Below are 13,960 nucleotides of genomic sequence, written 5' to 3'. Positions count from 1 at the left end.
GCCATGATCACAGTGAATGGCGGGCTGGCTCAAAGGGCCGAATAGCCTACTCCTGCACCTATTGTCTATTGTCAATGTAGCTTTCGAGAATCAGGGATGGGTTTCCTCCAGTTGCTCTGGTTTCCTCCCACGTTGCAAGGCATACTGTAAGAAATTGGATTGGTGAATTGTGGGCATGCTATGAAGGTGCCAACAGCATGGCAAGACTTGCAGGCTGACCCCAGCGCAATCCTGTGTTGATCATTGACTCAAAATGGCACCTTTCACTGTATTTTTTGATGAATATGTGACAAATAAAACTAATCTTTTATCTTTAACTTTATCCATTGGTTGCAGCACTGAGATTTTCCCCTCTCTGTTCAATCTATCTCCTCTTTCTTACATCTCCTCCAGAAAGACGAGCTATGATGATTGAACCTCACCACATCAACTCACGCAGCACTGCCACCTTTTGTGCTCATCAACCCCTTGATTGCCAGGCAATTGAAGATATTCCTTTAGCTTTCTCCTCCCTTGCAACTTGAAAAATGTTTGATTTCTAACCCCTTCTGGTTGGAATAAAAATTTGCCAACATAATCATAATAATTTTATATAATATCTTTCATACATTAAGATGCAGGTTCAGCGTGCTTTACATAGATTGTGAGGATGAATCAATATAGTTAAAAAAATACAAGACAAAATTAAAAATCATAAGTAAAGACAAACATTATATAGAATAAAATGTGATTATACCAAATTACAGAAATATAATCAACATCAACAGGCATTAGTTATTGTATAAGTAGGTTTGTAATCCTATAATTAAAAAGGTAAGTTTTTAGAAGTGATTTGGAATGTTCCACAGTACTAGCCCGGCATATCTCAGTCAGTAGTGTATTCCAGAATTTTGGTGCGTAAGAGCAAAAGGATTCATCACTAGTTCTTATATGCCCGGCTCTAGGAACACTAAGCAAACCAGTATTCGCAGATCTAAGATTGTGATTAGGAATGTAAGGGTATAGACACTCCAAAATATATGGAGGAGTGAGATTATTCAGAGACTTATATACAACTAAGTGTATTTTAAAATTCACCCTAAAGGACACAGGCAACCAGTGTAATGATGCTAAAACTGGTGAAATGTGTTCAGCTTTTCTTCTTTTTTTGGTTAAGATTCTTGCTGCTGCATTTTGAACAAGCTGCAGCTGATTATATCTTTCTTAGTGCAGAAAAGAGTGCATTACAGCAGTCTAATCAGCTAAAAACAAAAGCATGTATCAAATTTTCTACATCTTGAGATTTTATAAGAAATTGAACTTTTATGATTATGAAGACACGTAGTCCTCTTTTATTGTCATTTAGTAATGCATGCATGAAGAAATGATACATTATTTCCTCCGGTGTGATATCACAAAACACAGGACAAACCAAGACTGAAAAAACTGACAAAACCACATAATTATAACATATAGTTACAAACAGTGTAACAATACCATAACTTGATGAAGAAGTCCGTGAGCACAGTAAAGTTCAAGGTTTCTCAAATGTCCCACATCTCACGCAGATGGGAGAAGGAAGAAAAACTCTCCCTGCCATGCCGACCACAATCCGACTCAGAGTCATCCGAAAACTTCGAGCTCTGATCAGCTCTCCGACACCGAGTACTGAGCACCATCTCTGGCCGAACGATTCGACCTCCTTCTTGGTTGCCAAAAGCAGGCAAGGCCGGGGATTTTGAGGCCTATCCTCCGAAAGATGCCCGACCACACAGTATTGACAGCAGTGAACGGGCGTTTCAGAAATTTCTCCAGATGTTCCTCTGTGCTGTCACGTCCATTCTCCATCAAATCAGAATTGTCCACGGCCCCTATTTAACAGATACAATATCATTTTTCACCGGAGGGCTGCGCACACGCAGGCGCGCCACCATCTTCTCCTGCTTTTGCAATGTTCCTTAAATGAAAGAACACCATCTCAGTAATATGGTTAATATGTAATTTGAAATTTAACTCAGAGTCAATGTTGTCTAAATTCTTTGCTTTTGGCTTGATTTCTAAGGCAAAAGATCTTCACACTTTTTTATTGCTACCAATAACTAAAATTTAGTTTAAGGAAATTCAAACTCATTCATTCTATAATGCTAGCAAGACACTGGACCAGAGGGTTTAGAGCCTCGGGGTCATCTGGTGTAACAGGCAAATACAGTTGTGTGTTGTCTGCATAGTTGTGCTAATTCATCATTGCTCGTATTTCTCTCTGCATTACCGTCATACATGCTGAGTGGTTTCAACAGTCTCTGCTTTCATTTATCTTTCATCAGCTGCTACTCTGTCCACGTGAGCTGAGAAACGGAGGTAGAGACTTTGAGGAGAAAGGCAAATGATGGAAAAGAAAGACTCTCCAATTATTTTTCAAACAGAATGTAGAATCAGCAGTTTGAGCCAATGACAGTTGGATCAAGCTGTATTGCAGTTCTCGGTGAATTTTCCTGTATTTTGGCTCTGTTCTGTGTATGGGGTAAATGACTGCTATTTGTGAGAGACATGTTGATGAAAACAAATTAGGTAAGTTTGGTTCTTGCCTTCTGCGTTGTATCTTCTTACCATGTTCATTTTTGCAATATCTTTAGCTTCCTAATGTAGTTTGCTATATTTTAATAATAAAATGGTGCAGAGGGAAGAAACTCCATAGTAACTAATGTTAGTCTCTTCAACTGATTGAACTTAGTAACTGAAATCCATAATTAAATGGCACATCACAGATGTTTTTTTTTGTTCTATCTATGCAATAGCATCTGCAGAATCTGTTGTGTTTATGAATGGCTGTCAAAGTTGTTCAAACAAAAATTTTACAATTTTGTACTGAGCCTTGGTTGCTCCTCGCCCCCCCTTCTAACAACTTTCTACAGGAACACCATTGTGGGTGTCCTGTCTGCCTGCATCTTTGTGTGGTATGGAAGCTGCAAGGCATCAGACCACAAGACCCTACAGAGAATTGCTGAGTGGATTGTTGGGGTCTCCCTCCCCTGCTCTATTTGTGACATTTACTAGGAGAAGTGTAGACAAAAGACCTGAAGCATTGTTGAGGATCCTTACTACCCATCCCACAATCTCTTTGACTTTCTACCATCAGGAAGGAGGTACAGGAGCATCAGGACTAGGACTGCCAGGCTGGCTTATAGCTTTTTCCCTCAGGTTGTGACTAATGAGTACCCTACCACTACCGAGGTCTCATCACTAGGACAGCCAGCTGCGCACCACATGTATTTTAAATAATACTTTATTAACTTATTGTAGTTATTGTATTTGCTGTGTATGATTTATGTTTTGTGGGTGCACCATGGTCTGGGGGAACTTAGTTTCATTTGGTTGTATATACAGTGCCTGTAAAAAGTATTCACCATTCACCCCCTTGGAATTTTCATGTTTTATTATTTTACAGCATTGAATCACAATGATTTAATTTGGCTTTTTTGACACTGATTAACAAAAAGGCCACTTTCACGTCGAAGTGAAAACAGATCTCTGCAAAGTGATATAAATTAATTACAAATATAAACCACAAAATAATTGATTGTGGAAGTACTCACCCCCCCCCCACTTAATATGACATACATTATCATCACTGGTGCAGCTAATTGGTTTTAAAAGTAATATAATTAGTTAAATGGCAATCTGTTTTTGAAGATCTGTGTGCAGTTGAGGTGTTGAATGTAGTAAAAGTACACCTGTACCTGGAAGGTCCATCTGCTGGTGAGTCAGTATCCTGGTAAAAACTACACCATGAAGACAAATGAACACTCCAAGCAACTCTGCACAAAGGTTATTGAAAAGCACAAGTCAGGTCTTGGATATGAGAAAATTCCCAAGCCACTGAATATCCCTTGGAGTAAAGTTAAGTCAATCATCAAGAAATGAAAAGAATATGGCACAGCTATAAATATGCCTAGAGCAGGCCATCCTCAAAAACTGAGTGACTGTGCAAGAAGGGGACTAGTGAGGGAGGCCAACAAGAGACCTATGACAACTCTGGAGGAGTTACAAGCTTCAGACGCTAAGATGGGAGAGACTGCACAGGCAACAACTGTTGCCCGGGTGGTTCACCAGTCGCAGATTTATGGGAGAGTGGCAAAGAGAAAGCCACTGTTGGGAAAAAATACTTGCATGAAATCTTGGCTAGAGTTTGCGAGAAGGCATTTGGAAGACCCTGAAGTCAGCTGGAAGAAGGTCTTGGCCTGTCATCAATGTGGTAAACCATATGTATATGTTGTAACTGGGTTAACTGCCTGGACACGCCCCTGTGGCTCCTCCTACAGAGTCCTGTATAAAGGTGTGCGCCTTGCCCCTCCCCCTCAGTCCGGGGGCAGACACTCACTGTAGAGGTCGTATTGTACAGCGAATAAAAGCCTTTCAGTACTTTACCAAACCTCAGTCTTTTGGAGTTATTGAAGGTGCTTCAATTTTATTTGCTGTACATTTTAAAACATGGAACAGGCCCTGAGACCAGACAAACTAGACCTCGATCCACAAACGCCTGAAGCTGGAAACGCTTTCGAACTCTGGCTGACCTGCTTTGAAGTGTACCTAGAGGAGATTAAAGCGACCGACCCCGTAGCGAAGCGCAGAGTTCTACTCCCAGGGTCAGTCCACGGGTCTATTCGCTGATCAGAGACCAGCCGAGCTACGACGGCGCAATGAGCACATTCAAAAGACAATACCTGCGGCCGATAAACAGCGTCTATGCTCGGCACCGGTTAGCGACACGGCAACAGCGGTCCGGGGAATCAAGTGCTGAGTTTGTCCGGGCACTACAGACACTCGTGCGAGCCTGCAATTGCCAGGAGCTGATGGCGGCGCAGCATGCAGAACTCCTAGTGAGAGACGCCTTCGTAACGGGGTCAGTGTACGTGCGCCAGCGGCTGCTGGAAAAAGCCGATCTTACCCTATGTTCGGCGATCGAGCTGGCTGATACGTTGGAGGCTGCTCTGCTCTGAGGCTCTCCAGGCACGCGATCCCCCAATGGCCTCGTGGGTGCCGCAGACCCCGCAACCCGCCGGCGAATCGACCTTGGCTGCCGCCAGTCATGAGTCCGCAGAAGTGCTATTTCTGCGGACTGGAGAAGCACCCCCGGAAACGCTGCCCGGCCTGACAAGCTACCTGTTCCAGCTGCGGAAAGAAGGGCCACTTCGCCAAGGTCTGTAAGTCAAAACCGCGAGAGAGATCGAGCAGCGCTGCGTGCGAGACGGGGTCACCATCTTGCCTGCCGCCATCTTCCCTGCATGCTGCCACCACGTGCGAGACATGGGAGCCGCCATCTTCCCTGCACGCCGCCACCACGTGCGAGACATGGGAGTGGCCATCTTGGTCGGTGCCACCTCCCACTGCCTACGACCAACGGGTGCTCACGGGGCACCCCACCACGCCGGACCAAGACAGTGACCCAACCCTGGCTTCCGTGACCCTCGACCAAAGCGCTCCCCACCAGCTCGCAAGGTCAATGATGGACATCTTGGTGGAGGGGCACAGGACAAGCTGCCTGTTTGACACAGGCAGCACGGAGAGTTTTATCCACCCGGACACAGTGCAGCATTGTGGACTCATGATACGGCCGGTAAGTCAGAGGGTCACCATGGTTTCCGGGTCGCATACAACAGACATCCAGGGGGGTTGTGTAGCGACACTAGTGGTGCAGGACACAGAATATTGAGACTTTACATTACTGGTCTTGCCTCAACTGTGTGCCCCTGTGCTATTGGGGCTCAACTTCCAGAGCCACCTGAAAAGCGTGACAATGAAGTATGATGGGCCCCACCTGCCAATTACTGTCGTAAATCCCCAGTTTTGTAGAGATATGTCACGTACCCTGCTGCTGACCACACGCACACACCGACCCGCGCATCCCACCCAACATCATGCCAACTGCCACACTACCGACACCACTTGCGGCCTCTCCACCCTCAGGATCCCTCCCCCACCGCTGTTCGCCAACCTGACCCCCGACTGTAAACCTGTGGCAACGAAAAGCAGGAGGTACAGCGCAGGGGACAGACCTTTCATTAAGTCGGAGGTGCAGTGGCTGCTCAGGGAGGGGGTCATTGATGCAAGCACAGTCCTTGGAGGGCGCAGATGGTCGTTGTTCGGAACGGGGAGAAGAATAGGATGGTCGTGAACTATAGCCAGACCATCAATAGGTTCACGCAGCTCGACGCGTACCCTCTACCCCACATCGCAGATATGGTCAATCAGATAGCACAGTACAAGGTGTACTCGACCATAGACCTAAAATTCGCTTACCATCAGCTCCCCATCCGCCGGGAGGACCGCCCTTACACCGCCTTCGAGGCGGACGGCAGGCTTTATCAATTCCTGTGTGTCCCCTTTGGTGCCACGAATGGTGTATCTGTCTTCCAGGGGGCAATGGACCGGATAGTGGACCAGTGCCAACTGAAGGCCACGTTCGCATATCTGGATAACATCACCATCTGCGGTCACGACCGGCAGGATCACGACAACAACCTCCAAAAATTTCTCCAAGCGGCCAAAGCTATCAACCTCACCTATAACAAGGACAAGTGTGTATTCGGGACCACCCGACTTGCTATCCTTGGGTGTGTCGTGGAGAATGGAGTCATTGGCCCTGACCCCGACCATATGCACCCCTTGTTGGAACTCCCTCTTCCCAACACCCTCAGAGCCCTCAAAAGGTGCCTGAGCTTCTTTTCATATTACGCCCAATGGGTCTCTAACTATGCAGACAAGGCCCGCCCCCTGGTCAAGTCTACCACATTTCCCCTCTCAGCCGAGGCCCACGTGGCTTTCAGCTGCATAAAAGGGGACATTGCCAAAGCAGCAATGCATGTGGTGGACGAGGCCATTCCCTTCCAAGTAGAGAGTGACGCCTCCGACTTCGCGCTGGCTGCTACCCTCAACCAGGCGGGAAGACCAGTGGCGTTCTTCTCCCGTACCCTTCAAGGCCCTGAAATTCGACACTCCATGGTGGAGAAAGAGGCCCAGGCCATAGTGGAAGCTATTAGGCACTGGAGGCACTATCTTGCCGGCAAGAGGTTCACCCTGCTAACTGACCAGCGCTCAGTCGCATTCATGTTTAATAACCAGCAACGGGGCAAAATCAAAAATGATAAAATTCTGAGGTGGAGAATCGAACTCTCCACCTACAACTATGATATCATGTACAGGCCTGGGAAGCTCAACCAGCCCTCCGATGCCCTATCCCGGGGAAGATGCTCCAGCGTGCAGATCGACTGGCTATACGTCCTACATGTAGACCTTTGCCACCCGGGGGTCACCCAGCTTTTCCACTTCGTGAAAGCCCAGAACCTGCCTTACGCCCTTGAGGAGATCAGGATGATGACCAGGGGCTGCCAAGTCTGCGCAGAGTGCAAACCGCACTTCTACCGACCCGAAAAGGCACAACTCATCAAGGCCACCCACCCCTTTGAGCGACTGAGTGTCAACTTTAAGGGCCCCCATCCCTCCACCGACCGCAATTCTTAACATTATCGACGAGTACTCGCGGTTCCCCTTCGCCATTCCCTGCCCCGATTCCACTACCACTTCAGTTATAAAAGCCCTGCGCAAGCTCTTCACTCTGTTCGCATACCCATGCTATATCCACAGTGACAGAGGGTCCTCGTTTATGAGCGACGAGCTGCGCCAATATCTACTAGCTAGGGGAATTGCAACTAGTAGGACCACGAGCTATAATCCCCGGGGGAATGGACAGGTAGAGAAGGAGAATGGCACGGTGTGGAAAGCCACACTGTTAGCCCTCAGGTTAAAGGGACTGCCGGTCTCCCGCTGGCAGGAGGTCCTTCCCGAGGCACTCCACTCCATCCGCTCCCTGTTATGCACAGCCACCAATGCCACCCCTCATGAGCGGCTCTTTTCTTTTCCCAGAAAATCGACCACTGGAACCACCCTACCAACTTGGCTGACGTCCCCGGGGCCAGTGCTGCTCCGGAAACATGCAAGGAGCAATAAATACTCCCCGATGGTCGAGAGGGTTCACTTACTTAGACCATGAGACCATAAGACAAAGGAGCAGAAGTAGGCCATTCAGCCCATCGAGTCTGCTCCGCCATTTTATCATGAGCTGATCCATTTTATCCTATTTAGTCCCACTGCCCCGCCTTCTCCCCATAACCTTTGATGCCCTGGCTACTCAGATACCTATCAATCTCTGCCTTAAATACACCCAATGACTTGGCCTCCACTGCTGCCTGTGGCAACAAATTCCATAGATTCACCACCCTCTGACTAAAAAAATTTTTTCACATTTCTGTTCTGAAAGGGCGCCCTCCAATCCTGAAGTCATGCCCTCTCGTACTAGACGCCCCCATCATGGGAAACAACTTTGCCACATCCACTCTGTCCATGCCTTTTAACATTTGAAATGTTTCTATGAGGTCTCCCCTCATTCTTCTAAACTCCAAGGAATACAGTCCAAGAGCGGACAAACGTTCCTCATATGTTAACCCTCTCATTCCCGGAATCATTCTAGTGAATCTTCATGCGAACCCCCAGTATGCCTACGTGGTTTTACCTGATGGGCGGGAGGACACGGTTTCTATCCGCGACCTGGCACCCACAGGAGCACCAGCCTCCTACCCTGAACACTCTGTGGTGACTATTGACCCCGTACCCACCGATGTATATACCCACGAGACACCGCGCACTCCAAACTCTACACAGACACCACACGACACTCCCATACCGGGCGCGACGCACACGCATGAGGGATTACTGACGCCTAACGTGCTGACACCTCAGGTCAGACTAGAGCCAGCACAACCACCGCCGCCGATGCAATCACCACCGGTGCTACGTAGATCACAGTGACGGACTCGACTGCCTGATAGACTTGACCTGTAAATACACTTGTTTTAAATATTGTCAGTCACTTCACCCCGCGGGACTCTTTTTAAAAAAAGGAGGGGTGAATGTGGTAAACCATGTATATATATGTTGTAACTGGGTTAACTGCCTGGACACACCCCTCTGCTGACTGCCCCTGTGGCTCCTCCCACAGAGTCCTGTATAAAGGTGTTCGCCTTGCCCCTCCCCCTCAGTCCGGGGGCAGACACTCACTGTGGAGGTCATATTGTACAGCGAATAAAAGCCTTTCAGTATTTTACCAAACCTCAGTCTTTTGGAGTTATTGAAGGTGCTTCAATCAATTTATAGTCTGATGAAACCAAAATGGAGCTTTTTGGGCGTCAGATTAAACGCTATGTTTGGTGTAAGCCAAAGACCACACATTAAAAGCACACTACCCCTACCATGAAGCATGATGGTGCTTGCATCATGCTGTGGGGATACTTCACTGCAGCAGGCCCTGGAAGGCTTGTGAAGGTAGAGGGTAAAATGAATGCAGCAAAATACAGAGAAATCCTGGAGAAAAACCTGATGCAGTCTGCAAGAGAACTGCGACTTGGGAGATGATTTGTTTTCCAGCAAGATAATGACACCAAGCATAAAGCCAAAGCTACACAGGAATGGCTTAAAACATCAAAGTTAATGTCTTGGAATGGCCATGTCAAAGTCCAGACCTAAATTCAGCTGGGAATTTGAGGCTGGACTTGAAAAGGGCTGTTCACTCACGATCATGCAATCTGACAGAGTTTGTAAAGAAAGTGGGGAAAAATTACAGTGTCCAGATGTGCAAAGCTGATAGAGACCTATCCACACAGACTCAAGGCTGTAATTGCTGTCAAAGGTACACCTACTAAATACTGACTTGAAAGGGGTGAATACTTAAGCAATCAATTATTTTGTGTTTTATTTTGCAATTAATTTAGATCACTTAGTAGGAATCTATTTTCACTTTGACACGAAAGAGTCTGTATCTGTTGATCAGTGTCAAAAAAAGCTAAATTAAATCCACTGTTATTCAATGTTATAAAACAGTAAAACATGAAAATTCTGGGGATGGGGTGGGGAGAGAAGTGGATAATTTTTATAGGCACAGTATGTGCAGTCAGATGATGACAAGCCTGAACTCCACAGTGATCTGATGGATGTCTGGGAATTAGAATTCTTCCTCCTGTTTGCATATATCAGCAGATGTGGTTTCTAGAATGTTTATGTACAGTATTTCACTCTGTAATAATCATTGCATCTATATTTAATACTTTCAAATCTAGCTACTGAAGGAAAAGCTTAGTACCTTGTAGTCAGTTGCTTAACCTTAAGAACCCTTACAACAGCTTTTTCTGCAAGCATCATGCATTAAAAAGGAAGTTAATCAACACAACCTTAAAATGGAAAGTAGGTTAATCATAGTCACAAGAAAAACATTAACTGGAGGATAAATATTGGCATTGAGTATAGCAAAGAGCTGCCCTATTTTTCTTCAAACAATGCCCCGAATGTTACACATTCAGGAGAGCTTGGGCAAATTCTGCATCTAATCAAAAAGACAGAAACTCTGGCAGTGCAGTACTTCTGGTGCTGAACTGAAATGTCAGGCCGAATTATGTAATTACATTGTAGAAGGGGCTCTGGAGGCAAGAAAGATATGACCATTCAAGACTGACACTCAAAGAAGAAGAGCTCATGAAGCACTAAGTGAACTAGGCAGTTGGTATATGTCACTTCAATTTCAGCCAGTTGGTATGTGAAGACAAACATATTAAAATAGTAAAAACTTCATTGTAATTGATATCACAAAAATGTCCGCAGAAAACGCCAATAAGTAGATCTGTCGGGCTAAAGTGCAAAGTAAAAAAAATCTAAAAGTGTAAAATTATTGTATTCATCTTGACTATTTCTTGCTCTGTATATCCACATGGTGATGTTTAAATGAAGTTCATTAAACAACTCCAGGCTTTCTGAGACTATGTGTGAGACTATCCTGTACATTTGAGTTTTCTATTAAATCTAATATCCCATACTCTACATAGGTAACTGTGGTTGAGAGATTTATATGCCTTCTTCCTTATCGTGCCTTTCTATTTCAGTAAACTCACAGAAGGAAAGCCGCTCCTCGTGAGGGTAAAAGGGATCGAGTACATGAATGATGACCCAAGTATGGTTGATGTTCTTTATGGAAAAATTGAAATGAAAAATGGAACAGACAAGTAAGTGATGAAGATTCTCATAGCTCATTTTTGCTCACAGTAGTTCCTACAAGAAGAGTAAAATGAAATATTAACTTTATTTGTCAAATGTACATCGAAACATACTATGAAATGCATCGTTTGTGTCAAATCAGATCAGCGAGGGTTGTGCAAAGCAATTGACATCATAAAAAAGTGACACAAAGTGCCACCGTGCTTCCAGCAGCAACATAGCATGCCAATTTACTAACCCTTACCCCGTCTTTAGAATGTGGGAAGAAGCTGGAGCACCCAGAGGAAACTCACACAGTCATGTGGTCACACTTAAAGACAGTGACAGGAATCGAACCCCAAATTTACAGCCGGCGCTAATTGCTACGCTACCGTGATGCACACCTTTAATCTGAGGGAATTGATTCATTCTTAATAATCCCACACCACACCTTTCTCCTGCCTAATGATCCCAGCTCTAGTCCGCCCTGTCCTGTGTTCATTTATAACCGTGGTCAAAAATAGTAGAATTCTGGAAATTAATTCTCTCCTCAGTGAAATACAAAGGAAGGCGGTATGACCATGAAATAGTTATTCTTCAGAGACCCTTGATATGTACATTTTTTCTGCATAGGGTTGGGGGTTATAATCTGAATTGCATTCCTTCAAAAGATAGTGTAAACAGTTGAATGCCATTTAATGAGGAACTGGATAGGTATTTGAGGGAGAATGATTAGAAAAATAGTATTTGAATTGGGTTGATTATAGAGTTGTTTGAAATAACTTCAGGAGCCATGATTCTGTGAAAGATCTCTTCCTGTTATCGGAATGGTTTGCCGAACAGATAACCATTTTATTTAAAAATAAGTGAGCTATTTAAAGGGGCATGACAAAATGTAATGATGCTATTGTAGGTTTTCACAATTGAAAGCGACGGAGGTGTTTTAATACCATAAGACTATAAGAGATAGGAGCAGAATTAGGCCATTCAGCCCATGTCTGCTCCACCATTCCATTTTGGCTGATTCCGGATGCCACTTTACTCCATACACATGCCTTTAAATATACGCATAGACGTGGCCTCCACCACAGCCTGTGGCAGAGCATTCCACCAACTTACTACTCTGGCTAAAAAAATTCCTTCTTACCTCTGTTCTAAAGGGTAGCCCTTCAGTTCTGAGGCTGTGCCCTTTAATTCTGGATACTCCCACCACAGGAAGCATCTTCTCCACATCCATCCTATCTAGTCCTTTCAACATTCGGTATGTTTCAATGACAGCCACCCCTCCCTCTCATATTCTTCTAAACTCCAGTGAGCACAGGCCCAAAGCTGCCAAGGTCTTCTCGTATGTTAACCCCTTCATTTCTGGAAGCATCCTCGTGAACCTGGATTTCTGTGTAAGAAAAACTAACGACTCATTTATTGTACTCCAAACACTGAACATGCAGCATGGTGAAAGCACTTTACAGGATTAAATCATCACGTCAGACCAGCCTCTTGAAGTGAACCCTAACTCAATGTTGGTGGCTGTGAATTATGGATGTTTCCACCAATTACATTACCAGTGTGATTTTCTCCATATTTCTGCATGGCCAGCTTCAGTCACTGAGTTTTGGTGTTCACTGAGCCAAGGGTGAAGTTGGGGCCATGGACAAATGTAATTTCTGGAATCTATTGTAACTGACAGGGAACTGGGTTGTTAAGGCATTGATTCTACAATTATTTAAGGCAGAATATTGAAACTAGTCAACCCAGTCAGTCACATGGTGTCAGAAGACTGCTGGTGCATCACCGATGAAGAGGATGCCAGCTGTGTATATCCATCAAATTGTGTTTTTAGTTTGCATTTTAATTATCTTTTGATTTTTGTTTTACCTTGAATTTGGGTCTTTAAACATTTTCTTTATGGAAATAAATGACAGCCATTGAAATTAGTAATTGGCTATATAACATTTTTAATCAAGCAATTAGTAAATAAAATCTATTAAAATGTGTTGGAAGCACTCCAACCACATTGGGCAGCGCAGTAACAAAATGGTTTACAGGTTCATTTCCCGCAGCCTGCCTGTAAGGAGTTTCTACGTCTCCCTGTGACTGCGTGGGTCTACTCTGGTGCTCCCGTTTCCTCCCACATTTCAAAGATGAAGGTTTAGGATTAAGGTTTGTATAAATTGTTGGCATGCTACGTTGGCGCCAGAAGTCTGGCGAGACTTGCGGGCTGAACCCAAGCACGTCCTCGGACTGTGTTGGTCGTTAATGCAAATGACGCATTTCACTGTATGTTTCAATACTTTGATGTACACATGACAAATAAAGCTAATCTCTAATCTCACCCGTCTGCTCACAATTCCAGGGTAGGTCTTTAGGAAACAAAGGCAGGAGCAGATACTGCATTGACTTGTGCCTTTCTCTCTTATGACTGGGTTTGCAAACCCATTATTAATAAATGCAGCATGCAAATCCACGTGTGCCATGTGCTATCAGACGTTGTCCCCTCCAGAACATCTGAGAAGGTGAGATGATCTGAACTGAGGACTGCCATAGCTCTGCAATGTGCTAATGGCGATGAAGCAGGTGGACAAAGCTAATGACCATGAGACTTTGCTCTTGTTTGGGATTATCGCTGTCCTGATTATTGTCTACTAATCAATTCCGATCCCTGCTATCAGTAAAATCACTGAAACCCCAGCCTCAAAAGGTGTTCAAACCACTGTCGAGACAATACTGTCATTGATAAACATAGAAACATAGAAAACCTACAGCACAATACAGGCCCTTCAGCCCACAAAGCTGTGCCGAACATGTCCCTACCTGAGAACTACCTAGGCTTTACCCACAGCCCTCTATTTTTCTAAGCTTCATGTAGTCATCCAGGAGCCTCTTAAAAGACTCTATCATTTCTGCCTCC

The 13,960-nt window shown here is 44.9% G+C and overlaps 1 protein-coding gene across 3 annotated transcripts in view; it reads left to right on the top strand.

Annotated features, from left to right (window-relative positions):
* ascc1 (activating signal cointegrator 1 complex subunit 1) overlaps positions 1-13,960 on the top strand; it is an 87,778-nt gene that overhangs the window by 53,514 nt on the left and 20,304 nt on the right. For all 3 annotated transcript variants that reach the window (XM_072282638.1, XM_072282639.1, XM_072282640.1), the window contains exon 7: positions 10,962-11,081. In XM_072282638.1, coding sequence (XP_072138739.1) covers positions 10,962-11,081 — 120 coding nt within the window. The remainder of the gene's footprint in view (positions 1-10,961; positions 11,082-13,960) is intronic.

The sequence above is a fragment of the Mobula birostris genome, chromosome 18, assembly GCF_030028105.1.
Source record: "Mobula birostris isolate sMobBir1 chromosome 18, sMobBir1.hap1, whole genome shotgun sequence".
In the NCBI taxonomy this organism is placed as follows: Eukaryota; Metazoa; Chordata; class Chondrichthyes; order Myliobatiformes; family Myliobatidae; genus Mobula; species Mobula birostris.
This window is presented reverse-complemented; position numbering and strand designations above follow the sequence as displayed.